General features: G+C 34.2%; 3 protein-coding genes across 7 annotated transcripts; 2 read left to right on the top strand and 1 right to left on the bottom strand.

Moving 5' to 3' along the window:
• The first annotated feature begins 564 nt into the window (after window positions 1-564).
• Window positions 565-4,136, top strand: LOC108484151 (peptidyl-prolyl cis-trans isomerase FKBP42). The gene is made up of 6 exons (XM_017787837.2): window positions 565-1,108; window positions 2,272-2,361; window positions 2,495-2,679; window positions 2,761-2,883; window positions 2,994-3,146; window positions 3,627-4,136. Exons 1-6 carry the CDS (start codon window positions 811-813, stop codon window positions 3,951-3,953), a joined length of 1,176 nt encoding a protein of 391 aa, XP_017643326.1. The 5' UTR covers window positions 565-810; the 3' UTR covers window positions 3,954-4,136.
• A 1,095-nt stretch (window positions 4,137-5,231) lies between these two features.
• On the top strand, window positions 5,232-7,027 carry LOC108484265 (uncharacterized). Its single transcript, XM_017787989.2, has 2 exons — window positions 5,232-5,610; window positions 6,357-7,027. Exons 1-2 carry the CDS (start codon window positions 5,414-5,416, stop codon window positions 6,796-6,798), a joined length of 639 nt encoding a protein of 212 aa, XP_017643478.1. The 5' UTR covers window positions 5,232-5,413; the 3' UTR covers window positions 6,799-7,027.
• A 617-nt stretch (window positions 7,028-7,644) lies between these two features.
• On the bottom strand, window positions 7,645-18,989 carry LOC108486776 (putative 3,4-dihydroxy-2-butanone kinase). Of its 5 annotated transcripts, none has more exons than XM_053030556.1 (20): window positions 16,539-18,989; window positions 16,171-16,244; window positions 16,031-16,094; window positions 14,931-15,043; window positions 14,790-14,837; window positions 14,469-14,540; window positions 14,261-14,350; window positions 14,008-14,181; window positions 13,754-13,831; window positions 13,302-13,357; window positions 11,704-11,834; window positions 11,541-11,633; window positions 11,058-11,122; window positions 10,213-10,356; window positions 10,078-10,121; window positions 8,775-8,858; window positions 8,618-8,691; window positions 8,435-8,547; window positions 8,253-8,351; window positions 7,645-7,946 (listed from the first exon to the last, which is right to left on the bottom strand). In XM_053030556.1, the coding sequence occupies exons 1-20, from the start codon at window positions 16,576-16,578 to the stop codon at window positions 7,791-7,793; spliced, it is 1,812 nt and encodes a 603-aa protein (XP_052886516.1). In that variant the 5' UTR covers window positions 16,579-18,989; the 3' UTR covers window positions 7,645-7,790. The 5 variants fall into 5 exon arrangements, with proteins under 5 accessions (XP_052886516.1, XP_017646489.2, XP_017646488.2 ...); XM_017791000.2 differs by having other exon boundaries at window positions 8,256-8,351; window positions 16,539-16,742; XM_017790999.2 differs by having other exon boundaries at window positions 8,256-8,351; window positions 14,769-14,837; window positions 16,539-16,742.
• Between the last annotated feature and the right edge of the window lie 1,739 nt (window positions 18,990-20,728).

Raw genomic sequence — 20,728 nt, forward strand, 5'->3', positions numbered from 1 at the left:
TGGTGACGATTTGGGCCTCAAAATTATGTGACCTGGCCAAATTGTGTCCATCTGTACTTATTTGAACATTTAGAAAATAATATTTTTTTTAACACGAATCTATATCACATATCATTTGCTAAAAAACTTATTGCCATATCAATAAAAAAAAGTAACTACACTAGTCACTAAATTATGGGAAATTATTTTTTTTTGTCACTTAACAAAAAGAAAGTTGCAATTGGATTATTAAACCATTCAAAAGTTTTCATTTAACTTACTGAACTATTTAAAAGTTTTTATTTAAGTCACTAGACTGTTAAATTTTTTTTAAAAAAAGTTTAGCCATCAAGCTAAAAAAGAGCTGTTTGAATTTTGACTCGTAAATTCGTAGCGTCTAATGTTATTTCATGAAAAAAATTGAACTAGATAAAAGAGAGTGAAAGAGAGAGTGAAAGAGAGCTTTTGATTGGTATAAGCAACGTGAACAGAAAAAGACATAATAGTTTAGTAACCAGAATAAAAAATTATTCATAGTTTAGTGACTAATGGTGGAATTTAACCAATGAATTTTTTAATATTATTTTTGTTAAAAAGTCTCATTTATTTGAATAGTCTTTTCCCTTTCTTCTATCATCGTCTTCGCCCAACCGTCGTCCCTCTTCTGTCTCTCCTCTCTGCGGATCAGTTTTTCTTTCCTCTCCTCTCCTCTCATCTCAGTTCTCTCTCACCGTCGATTCCGCTGGTTCTTTTCCGGATCTGACCCGTATCCCGTGTCGGCACAGGTACTGCACCCCAAATTGCCGAGTCCGGGTAACGAAGTTTATAAGTATGTTCATCTCAGGTGAAGATGATAAGAATGAAATAGGTACTGAAAATACTGCATTTGTGCATGGGAAACCACCTCAAGATGCTGCTGGACCTCCGAAAGTTGAATCTGATATGGAAATTGTTGATGAGAATGAAATAGTTACTGAAAATACTGCATTTGTGCATGGGGAACCACCTCAAGATGCTGCTGGACCTCCGAAAGTTGAATCTGATATGGAAATTCTTCATGAAAAAGTAAAAAAGCAAATCATTAAGGAAGGCCATGGTCAAAAGCCATCAAAGTATTCAACATGCTTCTGTAAGTATCAAAAACTTGTGAAATGTTTATTTCTCTTCCCTATTTTTCCATGCTTTTAATCCACTGTATGAAAAGCTGAAATTCTTATATCAGAAACCATCGCCAGTCCTACATATGTTATTGTTCGATCTGGTCTAACTTTCAGTACTCACACCTGCAACTAGAAGCTTGAATCTTGTATCTGGTTATTTTAATCAACATCTTAATGAAGTTTGAATCTTTTATCTTATTCTTTTACTCAACATCTTGATGAAACTATACTGATAGTCGTTGTCCTATTAAATTGCATCAGTGGAGGTGTGATTCTAACAGCTTGCCACTTTTGTCATGTCTATGTTTCTGGTATTTTAACGCATTACTTCAGCAAAATGCTAGCCTGGTAACTATAGATGTTTAGTCCTGTTGAGGGGAGGTCAAACTCTTTCTCTCTCCCATTGTTGAGGTGGGGAATCGACTCCTCTGAGAAAAGTCTTTGAAGTGTTGTCCTCGGAGACACCGACCTGGTCCTTCAATAATGAAAGGTATATTGTCCTCTAGGGAAGGGTATGTGGTACCATTTTGGCTAAAGAGAAGTTTTTGAAGTGTTGTCTGCTTGGGAGCCAATGGATCCTTCAACAGAAGGTATTGTACCAGTGTACTGGGTTCACGGAGTAGAAGCGCCTTGATTGGTGGAGATACAACCTGCAAGAGCTCAGGGGAGAAGCGTTACTATTGTGGACAATAATAATCATGAAGAATATGCACGCGGGGATTTGAATGGTTATTGGTTCGAATCTTTGCGTGCATTCTCCATGATTACCATCGTGCACAATACTAATGCTTCTCCCCTGAACACTTGCAGGTTGTATCTCCATCAACCGAGGCGCTCTCACTCCATGAACCCACAGGGCTCTCTGCAGAGTTAGGAGACAAAACACCGACACAAGGACAATACCTTCTGTTAAGGGATCTATTGACTCCCAAGCAGATGACACTTCAATGACTTCTTCCAAGAGAGAGTCTGACTTTCCCTCAACAAGTGCAATGATCCATTTTGAACTTCTACTGCCCTTTGCTTTCTCAAATTGTTACTCAGTAGTCTTGTAAGACGTCAAGGAGTTGTACTATTTACTTTATGTTATATATTCCATACTAACATCTCAGTAACTGCAAATATGAAATAGTGCACTACAGGGCATGGACTGAAACCACTAAGCATAAATTTGATGACACATGGCATGAACAACAACCACTTGAATTGGTCTTAGGCAAAGGTATCTATTTGACTGTTTTCTCTTTTGTTGTTTCTTCCTGTTAGTAAAGATGCACATTGAAATTTATGCTTTATTGATTACTGGTGTATAGGCATATAATGAAATATTAAATTTCTATTTACTGTGGTGGCAGAGAAAAAGGAAATGACTGGTTTGGCTATAGGTGTGTCAAGTATGAAATCAGGGGAACGTGCATTGTTACATGTGGGCTGGGAATTAGGTTATGGGAAAGAAGGAAGCTTTTCTTTCCCAAACGTTCCACCAATGGCAGACATATTATATGAGGTTGAGCTTATTGGATTTGACGAAACCAAAGAAGTAAGTTGCTCTTTTGTAGTTTTCATGTATCATTTTTCCTCATACTAACTAAATGCATCTATTAATGAGACACTTCTTTAGGGAAAGGCTCGTGCTGACATGACTGTAGAGGAAAGAATTGGTGCAGCGGATAGAAGAAAGATGGACGGGAATTCTTTATTCAAGGAGGATAAGCTAGAGGAGGCCATGCAACAGTATGAAATGGTTATAGACTTGTGTTCCTTTAAATTAGGTTATCCTATCATACCTATTTTTGTTTTCGTTATTTTGGCAAGTTCTAATTGTTATCCTCCCTTTTCTTTTTCCCATGCTAGGCCATAGCGTACATGGGTGATGACTTTATGTTCCAGTTATTTGGGAAGTATCGAGACATGGCTTTAGCTGTCAAGAATCCATGTCATCTGAACATGGCTGCTTGTTTGATAAAGCTCAAGCGCTATGAAGAAGCCATTGGACACTGTTCCATCGTAAGTGTACATTCCATCCGACAGCTTTACTTTTCTATATAACCGTCCGACAGCTTTACTTTTCTATATAACCGGCTTCTTAATGTTTGTTGATCTGTAATTTCAGACGGCAACTGTTAAAACTTGAAAGTACAAACCTTAGTCTGGAATTATCTCCATTTGATTTGATTGAATTTTTTTTTTTTTTTTATGGTTTCTAAAGACAAAAGTGATTAACTTGCTTAGGAGTAGTTTAATTGTTGGAAAGAATCAGTATGAATAAGGCTGCTGATATTTTGTCATTTCGCTTTCGTACTTCCAAGAACCAAACAGTGAGTTTTAGGTCTTTCCATGTCCCAGTCTTGAACTTGTTATGAAGCAGCTTTGTATAATGAATATATACATTTGATTAAAATCCCGTCCTATCTCTTCTTACACATTTGGCCATTGTATGTTGATTAACGTCAACAGATATCATAACTCTCTGTGTGTGGTTCTCAGGTATTATCAGAAGATGAAAATAATGTGAAAGCAATGTTCAGACGTGGAAAGGCCCGAGCCGAACTCGGGCAAACGGATGCTGCGCGGGAAGACTTTCTAAAGGCTCGCAAATATGCACCTGAAGACAAAGCGATTGCAAGGGAGTTACGTATGCTTGCAGAACAAGACAAAGCTATATACCAGAAGCAAAAAGAGATTTATAAAGGAATTTTTGGACCAAGACCTGAACCTAAACCCAAGAGAGGTAATTGGCTAATCCGATTATGGCACTGGCTTGTGTCACTATTCTATTACATGTTTAGGCGTGAAAGAGTGAAAGCTGATTAGTTTAAGCTCCGAAAGATTTTCCCAAAAAAATAATTTAATCAAAGCTTTAAATCATTTTGTGGAAAAGTTGTGGGATACATCACCAAACTTAAATGTGTAATACTAAACATATTATCATATGTGTAATGGGATATTACTTTTTATTTCTCACATTACTTGCTAAAAATTCAGTTAATGGAATAATGATTATCATTTGTATTAAGATTAAAATTTTAAAATTTAAAAATATAGGTACTTAAGATGATCTAATTGAAAAACATGGACTAAATCTACAATTATACGATTAGTATAAAACTAATATTTGAATTTATCCAAATGGATTAGCTGCTATTTTTAGATCAGTATTAAAATTTTTAAATTTGTTTGGAAAGTACATATATTAAAATTGATCAATTTGAAAAGTATATGAACTAAAATTGATCAAATAAAATATAAGAGTTATGTTTATAATTTTATAATTTTTACAAAGTACAATAATTAATAACAGAATTTAATCAATTTATATATTCAAATTAAATTTTATAAATAATTTATATTAATTATTTAAAAGCATTTAAAAATTACTACCATGAATTAATTTATTACGTTTATACCAGTTTGAATATTTGATTATATCAAAAGATAATAACTTTTAGCATCGAGCCATTGCGGTAATAATAACACGTCAATTAAAATTTTTTTATAAATTTTATATTTCGTATATTTAATGAATTATTATATATCATAATATTAATTACTTAATGAATTTACTGAACCCTCGTAATATTATAAATTTTGTTTGTTGAGAAGTTCTTTTACGGAGTTAATTTTTGTTTAGATAATTACGTTTATTTTATTTAAATTAAGAGTTATTTTTAAAATTTAATGTATTATTTATTTATTTTATTACTCTTCACATGTAATTTTCTTATTAATTTATCTAAGTAATAAATTACATTTCATTAAAAATATTTCACACATGAAATTTTACATCATCCCGTTAATTTTGTTAACGATACTATCGAAAACCTGTTAGAAAAATAGATTAAAAAATAAAAGTTAATGGCAAAAAAGACACAAAAATATAATTAGTGTTAAGGTCATTTTAATAAAATATGCGAATGTTAATGGTTAAATTTATAATTAAACTTTTAATAAATAACAAAATTGTACTTTAGTCACCAAATTTAATTCTTTAAAATTATAAAATTATAAGAATTAAAAATATATACATAATCCATTCATAACTTTCATATCCCAATTGTAGGACAAATTTTTCCTTAAATGAACTATACCCATTTTCCATATTAGGTGCAATATTTATTTTTAATAATCCTAAAAGGAATTATTCATTGTGGTTTCAAATTAGTTTATTCTCTAGGGTTTATTTAAAAGCCCCAAACTCGTACCCATCAAAAGCCCTAAACCTATCTCTTAAGTAAAGAAAAAAACACTGGTTCGGGGGAAAGGGAAAGGCAAAAATGGCTTTCAGAGGGAAGGAGATGATGAAGAAGCTGTTGAAGAAGGTGGGGGAGAAAAACCTAGCGCATGGAGTTAAGGAACAGCTTCAAAAATCCATTCCAGACAGCAAGGTCGTCATGAACCGCGCCAAACGCGGCCTTTACGCTGGCCGTCACATCCAGTTCGGCAACCGTATCAGCGAAGACGGTGGAAACAAGTATCCTCTCTTTATCTTTGCTACTTTCTTAGACTTATTTTGTTCGATTTATTTGTTTATTTTGTTATTGAAAGGCGGTGATGTGTTCTAGGATTCATGTATTAGAGTTAATATTGTTTTTTAAGAACTCAGTTCCGGGATTTGCTGCAAATTTGGCTTGAAGTTGTTCGATATCGTTTGGGAAACTCTGAATGTGTTAGTTGTGGGATATTAAACTTAGACTATCATCCAATTTAGCATTTTTGGTGATATGGATCTTTATTTTGGAACCCTACAATGCTCTCTATAGGTATTTGATTTTCTGCTATTGTTGGTTCTCTCTACTTTTAAAAAGTTTCGAGGAAAATTCGTTCTCGTTGAGATCACTAGTGATATGTTATATCGAGATGTGATGTATCCTCGTAAGCATGTAATTTGTTCTGGTTCTTGGTTGCGAAATTGGTTGTGTGCACTTCGAACTCTGATATCTGTGTCTGAATTGGTGCAAAAGAGTAAGCGGAATGGTTGCTCTCTGTTTTCATGTTTGCTTGCACTTGAGAATTTATTCTAAGACAATATTGGCCATGATCAAGAACAGAGAAGATCATTCGAATAGCAAATCCTTAGTAGTTGGATTGAGGCTTTAGTTCGGGAAATGAGATTTTTCTGTACTGCAATAATTGTAATGAGATTCTTATTGCTATGTTGAAGTTATGTGGTCTTTGTATTCATCGGGAAATTTTAACATCGTGCAATGGTTGTGACAGATCGAGGAGGAGTTGGAAGCCTAATGTACAGGAGAAGCGTCTATTTAGTTATATCTTAGATCACCAGATTCGAGTCAAAGTAACCACTCATGCCCTCCGTTGCATTGACAAGGCAGGCGGGATCGACGAGTACCTGCTGAAAACTCCCTACCACAAGATGGATACAGAAATGGGTCTGTTCTGGAAAGCTAAAATCGAGAAAATGTATGAAGAGCTTGGGCAAATGGAGGTAGTCTTTTTTTCGCCGGAGGATGAAGCAAAGTTTGAGCAAGGATTCAAAGACCTGAAGCTAGCAGAGAGAGCAGCTCGAAGGGATGCTAGAAGACAGATGTATGGATGGTCAGGGAAACTGGAAGAAATTGAGAACAGAAGAAGTCATGATGGAACTGGTAATGCCGGGGAAGATAGTTCCGATGGCGATGTGCTGGTTGCAAATTCTTGAGTATAGAACTGGGTGTGTCCACTTTCTTTTTGGCTACGCTATAAGGGAATATTTGTTTTGGATGAATAATTTGGTAGCTAAGCTTTTTATATTGTGGTGCTTATGGAATTAGTGTTATGATAGACGCGTGTCGTCGACTAAACAGTTGAGGTAAAAAAGGTGATATTACTTTACAAATGTATGATTAAACTCTTCACTATTCATTTTTTATTTTTTGATGGTCAATAAATTGGCTGTATTAATTTTTAAATAATATATAATTAATATTTAGAAAAAGATATCAAGTAAAAATAATAAATTATTTTAAAAACTTTTAAAATGATTGTAATTGTAAACTTTTGTAAAAATAGACGTGGAAACCTTTTTGAGAAAAAATTAGAGAAAATAATTTACTATATCAAATTTAAATAATACGAAAGAAGAGATTACGTCTATTTATTATATTAGGTTAAAACATTTTATACTAATCAATATTAAAATGTCACTTGTAAATTCCCTATTTTGTCACTTGTAAATTCTAACACTTTTTTATGTCATTTTTAACATCAATTATAATTATTTTATCTAAACTTGTTCCAGACTCTCACCATCTAGATGCTGACGCCCGCTCGAAGGCTTTGGATTAAAGTTCAATCAATGTCCTTGACGAGCTTCGCGGTGGCGACAGCATTGGCTCCTCGCTGGCAGACCTGCTCGGCGTGGTTACAATAACCCTGGGCTCCACCGATCACACTGGAGTTGTTTGGATGTCTAAGGCTTGGGCTGAGCTTGTTTGCCCTTTTTCTTAATGTTCTATTTTTCTGGGCTTTGGATGTACACATTTATGAGTTAATGAAATGATTTGAATTTACTTAATTAATAATTTTAATATTTTTATTATAATTTAAGTCTAAATACATATTTTCTATTTTACAACACTTTTGAAAAGCAAGGCTAAAACCACAAAAGCAACGCCTTGGTAGATTCGATTAAAGAAAGACTACAAATGAATATTATGATTCTGATTTATTGATAGACGAGTTAAAAGAAGGATGGAATTTATCCTTCACAGCCAAAGCTGCAGCTCTGTACCACGCAGCTGCTGCCATCGCTCCAGGATCCGGAACTGTTGCAAGTATAGCTGCTGACACATAGCTTGACCGCCCAGCCTGCATAAACACCAACCCCATCACATCCCTAGACATATGGTGTGCAATGCATTAGGACTAACAACAACACTACGTATGTATATGTGTCTGTTTGTGATCAGTCCTGTTTCATCTAGTAAGTTGCTTCTGTATGGTTTCTAGAGTTTTATTTGCAGCACATAACTTGAAAATGCTTTTGAGATATGGCATGTAGCATCACATCATTTTAATAAAATTTTGCACCCAAGAACAACCAGACAATTGGACCAGCCAATTGCAACCACAATCCTAAATGAAGTCTATAAGGAAAGGAAAAAGTGATAAAACAACCTGGGCCTGCATGTCTTTAGTTGATCCAGCTCCTGCCACTGCTGCTTCAGATGAGAGAACAAAAGAAGTACAAGAATCTTCACCACTAGTTAACCTCTGCTTGCAACACAAAATATTAGTACATAATCTTAAACGTCATTAACGAAAAAGAGCAAAGAAAGGCTGCTGTTCTGTATAACCTCCTTAAGAACTGCTAATGCAGGAATAAGAGCATCCAATAACGTGCGATATCCAGTACTAGCCCCACCATATTTACTGACTGCAGCGATGGCAGCTTCAAGTGCTTCAGCCCCTGATATCAAGAGTTCTTTAGTCAAAGGTTTTAGTTCAAAAAATCTTTCAGATGAAGAGCATCATCTCACATTGCTTTGCTGTGACAGTTGAATCTGAGTTTGCTTTCAACTGTGCATATGCTGCCTTGCAAAATATAGTGTATCTGTTCAAAGTGAAGTTTTTGAGTTTATATTTCTAATGATCTGTCCATATATATCAAGCACAGAGAACAGGCAAGTAAATTACAAGACCCCACTAGTTCCTCCCATAGCTCTTCTCACAGATGATCCAATTTCATTCACTGTTTCTGCGGCATTATTCAAAGGATAGCTGGAACCAGATGAAGATTATTCATCAAGAAATGAATGAAAAGCATGATAATCACTAAGGTGTAAAAACATTCTTTCACATGCAAAGACAGCTATCAACCAATGCATAACACTTCCAAATTGAACTATCGTTCAACAATAATGGCAGCAATTAAAGCAATTACCCAATAAGTCATACCAACTCGGGTGTGAGGAACAGAAACAGGTATGTAATGGCCATAAGTATGGTTAGATTCTTCTAAGTTTTTTCTTCATCCTTGGAGGTTATATCATCAAATCCATGTGTTAGAGGCGAGTGTTAGACACAGGTATTTCAAGAAAAATGAGGAGTCCGAGCAACACAAACTCCAGCAACCTGTTTGACTATAATAGTTTTATACATTGATATTTCTACTAGGAGAGATTTCTCTTATTGAATCATGGGCCTCCAAGTTTCTGAAGCATTACAACCAACTATTTTTCCTAGACTCTTGGCATTGCCATGACACTAATACAACTGCATAATAAGTGAAATACAAAATGTTCACAAATATTTCACCATTGTAAGGTCCAAGTAGTTTTACAACCAATAATATGTGAAAGCTGCGTCTCCTAACATTGGAGGAAATCTTAAAAATATATTTAACACCTTACATTTGGCAAGCCTTATAGATCAAAGTTGGTTATGACTCCAAATCCCTACACTCTTCGTATATTTGGAATTTGGTCCCTCTACTTTTTGGATTTAAAAAAGCAAGTCATTGTTAATACTGCTAAATTTTTTTTGTTAAATTTAAGTCCATTGCATCCATTGCATTTAATTTTTTATATGGTTACCGAGTGAGTATTTGTTTATTTCAAAATACCACACTAGTAAATTTCACAAAATAAATTTAATCGTGTTAACAATTGGATCTGAATTATTAAATCCAAAAAGCAGGACTAAATTCTTGAAAATAAAATGAACTAAATTTCAAATGTACAAAGAGTACAGGGACTAGAAAATCATTTTAACCTCAGTTAATATATCCCTTCCACCACGTCTAGAATAATGACTTGTAGAAACCTCCGACACTTCATCAAAAAGTTAAACATGTTCAGCACCTAAAAACCAATCATTATAGTGGGCAGACAACTTCCACAACTACATATATGTCCCAGCATTCTGGTCGAGGATTGTCACAATTATCATGGTTCCCCTATTCAAGAAACAAAAGGGAAAAAATGGAGAAAGGGCATACTATTTTTTCATATCATCAAGGATTGCTGTTGCCCCTTTATACATCTGCAAAAGCAAATTAATCCTGCATATCATGCAATAACTTGTGAACCAAAAGCTAAACAATAAACTAAGACCGTTTGAGTGCACAACTTACTGTTGACCCACAGTCACCGTCACCAACTGTGCTATCCCAATCATTCAAAATATCTCTCATATTGATTATGGCATTTGCAGCTGCCTCAATAGCCACTTCAAGAATATGGCCCTGTTCAGTAAGCTGCAGTGGCCGACTTAATAACTACCAAAAACAGACAAGAAAGGTCAGCGTGAATGAAGGCGTTACAGTCCCAAGTTACAGATTGAGACTTGAGTTTCCGGACGATTTGTAGAAAAATCGTTTGACTCAGTGGGGCTTTCCCCCTTGTTTTTGTTTCTTCCACACAAATAACCTATGATGAGAGTGTGGAACTCATCTAAGGGAATTTCAGACCTTAGACTCGTTAAGAGAGAGTCTTAAACCTCTAAATATTGCAATAAATTCTGACTTTTACATAGGTTTACTAATTTGAAAAAAAACCTATAAGCTAAGTAAATTAAAACAAGGACTCTAAATAAAGAAAGACTTTCAATATCTCTCTAAAATATTTTAATTAAAAAAACATCTCATGAATAAAATCTTCTAATACTGCTCCTAATAAAATAATAAACTGATTTAATAATTAATTGATGTCTAACATCACTCCCCTCCTGGAAAAAGAGCTTGTCCACAAGCTCCAGATTGAATAACTCGTGCACTTTTTTGACCCTTTGTTACATGTAAGGATGTTTCAATTTCCCTACACTCTTTACTTTTTGGTAAAGCACCTAAAAGCCCAATATCCATATTCTGTATGAAAGGGATGCTAATTAACCATAAACCATTAATTGGAAATTTCATCAATAAATGACATGTCCATTCCTAATATACCCTTTTATAAAGCCAATTATTCCTGGACCTACCTCATCACTCTTCATTGAACGAGATGATGGCAATGGAACTGGAATCTTGGCCGGTGGACGATTACCTACAAGAAAACAAGCACTTGAGCAAAATTAACCGCAATTTGCCTCTGAACTTTAATTTAAAATTTCAACCTAGTAAGGTTAACTGTTGTAACATATGTAGCTTAGCCTTAGACTAGGGTATGAGTATCAAATTCAAGTAAGTGTCCAGCAAAGGAATATTTAACTTTTTCTAGGAATTTCTTTGTATTTGAAGGGTTATACCGCTAGACCCATAATCAAATGTATTAAACATAGATGCAAATACAGGTATTTCAAGAAAAGTGAAAAAGGTCAAGATTACATTTTTAACAATGAAATCTAGATCATGTTATAGATGGTGTTCATTAAACCAAATTTCTTCAAGCATCTTTTAGACAAGTCAAAAATAAAAATGGAAACATAAACACAAAGTATCAAAATTCTAACACATTCACAAACCAGCAGAATCAACAGGCCAATGTGGAGCCTTAGTGGAAGCATCCAGGTGTTGCAACAGAGTTTGATCTACCTTCATTATAGAGATTGAAAATCCTGAAAGAAACATTGTACTAACAATGAAATATTTCTAATAAATAATGAAGTTTTTTTATTAGCAACAAACCTTTCATATCGAGAGAGGTCATAAATGATCCTGTATACACTCTTTCAACAAGTAGTCCAAATTCTAGCTGCAATTTAGGGACAGTCTTTCCAGCTGCAATCATTAGTTCCATCACAGGAGTGGCACCTAATCTGCATGTCATAAGATCTTTAAAATAATGAGAATAAAAACAAGAACAATATAAAAGTATTGAAGATACTTTGGACAAAAACCACAACATAAATGCAAATGGATCAATACATGAGCCAAACCAAGCTCAATTAGGAAGATAATTTAAGCATTCATCAAGAAAAAGCTTTTATTGAGCTTAAAATGGTGAATGAGCCTATTGATAAAAGTATTTTTATGGCTAATATATCAAATAAGCCCTTGAACTTTCTTACTTATTTAAATAGGCCCTAATACTTTTGTTACATCCAAATAAGCCTTTAAACTTTAATTGGTACTTAAATAAGAACTTAAATTTTGTCACTTCATTTAACTAAGCTCTTATAGTTTTACTACATCCAAATAAACTTTTCATTTTATTTAAATAAGTTCTTATTCTTTTATTACATCCAAATAAGCCGTTAAACTTTAACTAATACCCAAATGAACCTTTAACCATTAACATACACCTAACTAAGCCATTATTATGCAAAATTATGCTATTGTAAATTATATTATATTTTTAAAATTTTTAATACTTAATATTATGTACAACTAAATTTAATGCGTCTTTCTCATATTTTCATTTACTATACCTTTAATTTTGATCTTCATCTTATGCGAAACTCTAATTTTTAATTGAAATTTAAATAATTAAGAAATAACTAAAATCGTTTGAATATATAAATCTATTGAAAATATTGGAAAAAAATTACGAAAAGAAACATGTAAGCGTAATTAATTAAAAACTAAATGAAAGATTAAGTAATATTAAATAAATGGTTGAAAATGATGCACTGCCAGTGTATCAAGTACTCACTTTTAAAAAAAGTAAAGTTAAAAGAAAAGTGAAATGTAAAAAAAAAAACCCTATGTACATTTGTCTTTGGGTCTTTATTAACTTGGGTTTGAAGGCCCAAAATTATTTTTCATTGAATGTATAATCCATTTAATATTTTAATTTATATATTATTTTTCAAAATTGTTTACAATCAATAATGGTTAAAAAGAAAATAGCCTAATAAAAAATATATAAAATGAGCCCCCGCACCCAAATCCTTTTATGTTGTATCTCCAAATCTTGAGTTTAACTGAATTGACAAGTTAGACACCTAGGCACATACCCATAAATGAGTCCAAGCAACATAGGTTTAAGGTCATTCTCAGCCCTCAATCCATGTCCTTTTCCCTTACCTCTTCTTTTGATAGCGACAACAAGTCCCATAATCTTGTATCCATATAAATACCAATGATAATGCAAGTCTAAACAACATAGAGCATGAACAAACTAACCACAAAACCATGAATTGCAACCATACTTCCTAGAACCACAATAGATTCAAATTCCAAAGCCCCAAAACCATACTAACCACAAAACATCCCCTAGAACCCCAAGAAGGAAGTAGGCAAAATTTTTTCAGCAAAAAAAGAAAATTAATATTCATACTTACCCATTAATCATGAGCACCACTCTATTGCCTCGAGTAATTGGAATATAATTACTTTCCTGAAAATATTATATAATTAAAATTAATGGCAAACTAGAAAGCCTTCAGCATCACTAATAATTGGACTTAACTAAAGCAAACTAGAAAGGGGAAGGCTCAAATAGAAAAATATCAATTGAATCCAAAGTGCAACTTAACTAGTTTCTGGTGAAATCATATGCATTTTTTTGGTACCTTCAAAGTAGAATAATAAAAAGAAGACAACCAAAACAAGATATAATAGTGCCCTACTTTACCAAAGAAAACAACTCAAGGCATTTTCTTCACAAAAGCAATAGTAGACATCATAATAGTTAGTGGTATGAAATGCCTATAGCATAAAGTTTTCCTTAGAGGTAATGAAAGAAGGCAGAGTGTTGAAAAAGATAAGCTGGTGCTCCACTACAGGGACATACCAATATTTGCTTAAGAACATGAGTAACCACCACATCCACAGGCTGAAGGTCTGCCACAGCAGCACCAGGTTCCCCATGCTAGGAGAATAACACTAGTTAGGTAAACATGAAAAGTAATGAAAGCAAAGTGCCAGATAACACTCAAAGGCTAAGCATGTAGTACTTTCGTCTAAAAGTGAGCAACTCAACACAATAAAAAGAAAAAGAAAACCAACTTCTCTCGGTTCTGTAGAAATAATTATAAAGTAACTCACAATGCCTAGACCAAGTTCCATCTTCCCTGGACCCAAGCGATCAGATGTGACCTGACCAGGCAATGTGCAAACTGATAACGCAACACCCATAGTTCCAACCACCTCAGATGCACGTCTTGCCTCTGAAGCAACATCAGCAAGAGAAAGGCCAGCAGCAGCCACAGCTCCAGCAACCTGCATCTCGAAAATTGAAGGGTACACAAACAATGGAAAATCTTGTTAAAAATTAGAGAGAGAGAGATAGAGAGAGAACCTTATTTACAAGGATTGTTCCTGCCAAACCTCTTCGTCCAGCAATGCCTTGAGATTTAGGTAATGCACAATCATCTCCAACAATTACAGTCTGCAAAAAAAAAGGAATTTTATCCACATTTTGATTTTATTCTCCCTTACAATGATTCGGGCAGTCAAAGAAATAAAATGTTACTTTTAAAAAGATCATGTTTAGCAGGGAAACATACTTCTATTTTATAGCCTTCAGATCTTGCTTGCTCAGCTGCTAAACCGAAATTCAAGCGGTCACCAGTATAATTCTGTCAACATCCAGGTTATACCATGAATTAGAACAAGAAATAAAACCCTCAAAACATGCTCCTTGCTTCAAACCTGGAGATGCTTCTAACCTTTAGCTTAACAAGTCTAACAATGTATTTTCATAAGGGTCGGGGAGAACTAAAGAGAGGTATCTTCTAATAATAATAATAATATTAGAGCACACATCTTGAAAGCACCGCATACCCCAATAAAAACAAACCTATAACCTGATTCAGGATAGAGAATACCGTGACTACTAGAAGACACCCCATGGGACCAGTCACAGCTCGAATGCCCTGATGAAATAATTATTCACAAAAGGGAAAATGTTAACATAATTTTAGCAGGAAGATAGATATCCTCTTAAACCATAAAAAAGGGAAGCATACAGCTAAAATTGAATCAACTGTGGGAGAAGCAAAAACATCTCCACAAATTGAAGCTGTTAGCAACCCTTCTCCCACGTATCCAGCTTGTGCAGGTTCATGCCCACTGCCTCCTCCTGCATCACAAATTTTATCAAAAAAAACTCCTGCCTACTGTTCTCAGTATTTTATTTTTCAAAAAGGGTTCCTAAGAGAGACAAATATCACATGGCATGATAACCATTTCCTGCAGACAGAGATTTAATAGACTTTTTTTTTTTCCCCTTTCTTCTTTCATATATTTTCTTTTTAAACACAGTGTAAGAAGAGTAATGTAACATGTGCAATCAGGAACATTGACGGATATAAATTAGCCCATACAGTTAAAATATAAGTGGCTACATTGACGAAATTAAACTCTCAATGCAAAAGATCAGAGAACTATTCGGACGGAATCATGTGTGATCCAAATTTTATAGCCAACCATGCATGCCAACTAATCCATAGTGAATTCTGGACAATTAGAATAGTACTACAATATTTTTTCTAGATGAGATAGGACTCTTTTTGGCATACATTCAAGGAATATTATTGGACCACATAGTTGCCTAACAAAGATGATGTTGAACAAAGTTACTGTAGCTTTAAAACTTGTTTGAAAATCATCATAGCTTATGAAGATACTAAAAGCGACAAAGTATATAGTATTTAAATTGCATTTTCCATATCACGTAAAAAGGATAAAAGTACTATGGAGGCCATTGTACTAAGAGTCAGATTGCATTTTGCCTCTTCTACTTAAAAAAGGGCAAATTATTCCCTATATATTAAATCAAAGAGTACATTAGTCCTTTCTGTTAAAAAATTTATCCATTTGTACTGTTAAAAACTAGCGTGACTACATGTACCTTATGTTGATATATAGAGACCAGTTTTTAACAGCAAAAATGAATGAAATTTTTAACAGAATATCAGTTTGCTCTTTGATCTAATATACAATGTCTAATTTGCTCATTTTTTAGGTAGAGGGGGAAAATACAATCTGAATCCTAGTACAGGAGTCTCCATGGTACTTTTACCCAAAAAAAAGATATTAAGTGTTAGGGGCTTTTTAGGGTCCAAACCTGATATCACAGCGACCTTGTCATATGTTGCACCTGAAACTTCAGCACGTAATACAACCTTCACCTGCAAACGGAGAAGTTATAATGTTGGATAATTGTAATTGCAGAAATGAACAAGAGCAAAAAGGAAACCAAATAACCTCGGGGAAGCCATCCAAGTATTGCAATCCTTGATAGGTTTCAACAAGACCCTCAATAAATTCAGTAACCACATCTGCCACCACCAAAACAAAAGAACGTCAAAACAATTCATAAACCAGACTATTAAAATGTTAAAATTCTTTTTAAAAATAAGTAACCCAATTTTTTTTTCCATTGTTCATATATTATAGATTGGTAGAAGGACGATAGTAAAGTAATGCAATCGAGAAACAAAAGAAGTTAAATGAGAAAAGAAATAGTAACCATTTTGCCTAAAAGCCTTCCTTTTTTGGTTCTATTTTAGCAAAATCCTTGCTTCATCCTTAGTTTGATTTGCTGAGAAATAAATAGAAGGAATAAATCAAACCATTGGGGTTGTTGATGAGTTTCTTCCCTTGGAAAGCCATAATCGTTTCTGCTTTGCTGTATGCTTCTGCAAAAATTCGCAATTCAGAAATGAGAGTGGGGATAAAAGGTTTTGATTTTGTTAGGTGTTCGAACTATGGAATTTTTTTGTCTTTGCTTTAGCTAAGACTTCAAGACTGGGGAGTTGTTACTTGTCCGGACGTCCAATTTACTTGTTTTTTTTTTTTTTAATTATTTTTTTAATGGAAAATTAGTGGCCAATATATTTGTTTATGCTAATTTTCACTAACCTAATTTAAATTTTGGATTTAAATTTATTTATTAAATGCTAATTTAATCACACTTTTAATCATTCCTTGAAAAATTTACAATTTAATTCGTATATATTTGAATTTATTCCAATTTAGCTCCAAAGTGTTTTTTATCACACTAATATATAATCTAATACGTTTCCATAAAAATAATCAATAATATTTCATTTTCTCATTTTTATTTAAATTTACACTTTAGTCCTTAAACTTTTTAATTTTTATAATTTAGTCCTTCTATCTCTGTAACACCCCAATACCCTACCTAGAAGTTTAGATGAATTTCAGAGGTTACATTAATCACCGAAGCGATCATGGGAAAATTTTAGTTTAACAAACCGAAAACATTACAATATTTAAGTTTTGTAAAAACTCTCAGATATAAAATTTCAGTATTACAAAGAAACTCAGTCCCAATAATGCTTACTTGTATTTAATACAAAAGTTCATACCATAGTTTTTAAAACAGTACTTAAACTAATTATTTAAAACGCGTAACTCCGAGACCTCCGGCGTGCCGAGTCTAGCAACAGAAATCGGGAACGTAGTTGAAAGGGGAAACACTAAGGTGGTGAGCTACACGAGTTCAGTGTGAGTTCGAGACATGACCAATAACAGAATTACAGACTGGAATTCTAGATAATAGTATAACAGTGAAACGTACTTAAGCAAAGCACTTATCATCACACACAGTGTTACCAAATGTCATTACACACAAGAACAATCACAAATGATAAGTCAAACAGATAGAATGCAGACAAACAAACTTACACCCAATTGCTTAAACAAATGCTTATGAATGCAGCCAAGTAGTGAAAACTTACCCGTTCAGACAAAACACCTCTCTGTCCCCCGATCACACCCTAATAGAGTTGTTTAAGCTCATCTAACCAAACACACTACATAGGACCTCGAAAGGCCCATCCAACCTTACACACCATGTATTTGGACTAAGCCACTCAGATAATAATATGCAGCAAAGCTGACGTATCTGCAGTACAGTGCATTGCGGTAAACCACTGTATAGACATGTTGCAGTTTAAACTACCAGATCAGATAATAGTACACAAAGAAAGTCGACATACATGCGGATGCAGACGGTAAACCGTCAGACCGATAAGTTACTGATTAAAGCGCCAGATCGGATCGAATCACCTTCCTTCTCTTCACAACCAAACCCTAAATAATTTCATGCAAAAGTATGTATGCAGACAGGCGTATAGAATCAAAATACAAAATTTCCAGATAGTTATTTGGACACAAAAACTCATATCTAGACACCGATCATAGAATTCTTGTGCAGCTACAGAATGCACATCACATATAGACTCCTACACACCAATCAAATAGATTTAGAAATGCATACACACACTATCCCAGATTCAGAATCAATTTCATAATAACAATGAATAACCCTCAACGAGTTACTTACATAAAGCTGTAACAAAAAAAACACACAAGTCAAAGCCGAAACAAAGTCCTGACCACCATTACTGAGACTTAGCTAAGAGTTGGAACCTACAGAAACCCAATGAAGCCTGAAATTGACACAGATAAAAAATCAGCGAGAAAGGGCCACACTGCCGTGTGGAAATGCTTAGGCTGTGTGGGGAGGTCAGCACGCCCATATGGAGGGGCACATGCCTGTGTGGAAGGAGGCACATGCCTGTGTGACCTAAGGACATGGCCGTGTGATCCGACCATGTAACTCTCTGTCCATTTGTGCTAAAATAGAGTACATAGCAGACACAACCGTGCGAGGGTCTCACATGCTCGTGTGCTCACCAGACACGACTGTGTGTCCAAAATATATGCCCGTGTAAGATCTTTAAATCCCCAAATTAGCCAGGCGGCCATGTGGCACCAAATCACTAAATCCCCAATTCCTAAACATACACGCCCGTGTGTCCAGGTAACACGGCTGTGTGAAAATCGACTATTTTTCCCAAATCAGCCAGACGGCTATGTGGCACCCAAAGTAGCCCGAAAACCCTAAATTTTAATTTCATACGATCGTGTGAACCACCAGTGTGGGGGTACACACTCGTGTGGCCACTCGTGTGGTCACAAAACCACACCGAAATTGACTGAAAGTCTCGTTTTCCGATCACTAAAATGACCCATAATCAAAGTATTTCAAAAAACACCATAATAAATCGAATTCATGCTATTTAAAGCCAATACAAACCTCAATTGCTCAACTACCAAATCACACAAAAAGGGTTGTTGAATTTCAAAGCAATACGATACCAAGTTATACTGTTCAGAACACATTCATTATGTCAAATTACTCAGAATCAATTTAGTATTTCAATAACAAAAAGGAAAGTTTAGAACCCACATTTTAATTCGCGATCAAAATGCCCAAAATGACTGACGCCGCAAACCCGCCAATTCCGATTCACACTTGATAACTGAGCAAATAATTCCTCTAATAAAAATGTTTGGAGACTTCAAATGAAGAAACAGAGAAATATGGGAACGTGTAAAACAATTTGGGGTTCTAAAGCAAAATTGTTTCCTTAAAATGCACACAAAAGAACTTGAACCAAGAACCAAGAACCCAGAGACAAACTAATACACAGCCAACCACCAAACCAGCAAGCCTATTCTAAAACGAAAATGCGAAAACACACATAATTAGCCGAGCTACGCGCAGACCCTAATCACAAATCTCAAAAATTTTAACCCCAAAATCCGAGGCATTACAGTCTCGTTTTCCATTCTAGAATTATTTTCATAAAATTCCATCTTAAAGATACACTTATTTTCATAAGAATAATTTACTTGGCCCATTTTCCAAATTTTCTCAAAATTTTACATATTCGACATCAGTGTAGCGTCACGTGTCAAAATGAAAATTTTTGGGTGTTACATGTTGGGTGTTGGTGCAAAATTTTCTCAATGTTGAGAGAGGTTTCAAAGGTCTAAATCGATAATAAGTCAATATTTTGCAATTGTACTTGAGAAAGTTTCAAAGTTGGCTATGGATATAATTGCACTAGATGATCCCACTTTTAGTTTAATAGCTGAACAAATATACAATGATTACACATACATGCCACATTTTAAGGTTACATTTCAGTGTACAATATTATGTTTTAATATATTTTTATTAAATCTGCATGTAAGATTATTTATTTGGGATTTCATAGTTGTAATTGATGGTACACATATTGTAGTGAATTCTTTCATCAAATGAACAAATTTCTTACATCGAAAAAAAAAAGTGTCTCGACTCAGAATGTTATTGTTGTATATGATTTTAATATGCGTTTCACATTTATAATGGTTGGATGAAAAAGATCAACGCATGCCACTAGAATATTCCTTGATGCAAATCGAGATCCAAGACTAAAATTTTCACATCCACCAATTGATAATTTATTTATTTATTTATTTATAAAAAAAATATAAATTCTTTAATTGGTTGATTGTTATCTTATGACATATATGAAAAATATTATGTTGTTGATTTTGGATATCCACAATTGAAAGGTTTTCTTAGACCATATAAAGGAGAACAATATTATTTACCTGAGTTTCGTAGAGATAAGCCTATATATGATAAAGAAAAAGTATTCAATCATGCATATTCATCATCACGTAGTGTGATTGAGCAAACTTTTGGTATACTTAAAAAATGGACATTTTAAGGAATATGTCAAGTTATAGTTTTAGAAAACAAAGGTTGGTTGTTGCTACAACAATGGTGGTACACAATTTCATTTGGAAACATGGAGGTTTATATGATGTGGATTTTATGGAATATGAAACTAATGAGATGAAGAAAGTGATGATGAGAGTGAATTCAACAATTCATATGGTTGCGAAATTGAAGCTACAAGGGATGCCATTACTTATAGTTTAACGAGTCCACTTG

This window comes from Gossypium arboreum, chromosome 7 (genome assembly GCF_025698485.1).
Source record: "Gossypium arboreum isolate Shixiya-1 chromosome 7, ASM2569848v2, whole genome shotgun sequence".
NCBI lineage: Eukaryota > Viridiplantae > Streptophyta > Magnoliopsida > Malvales > Malvaceae > Gossypium > Gossypium arboreum.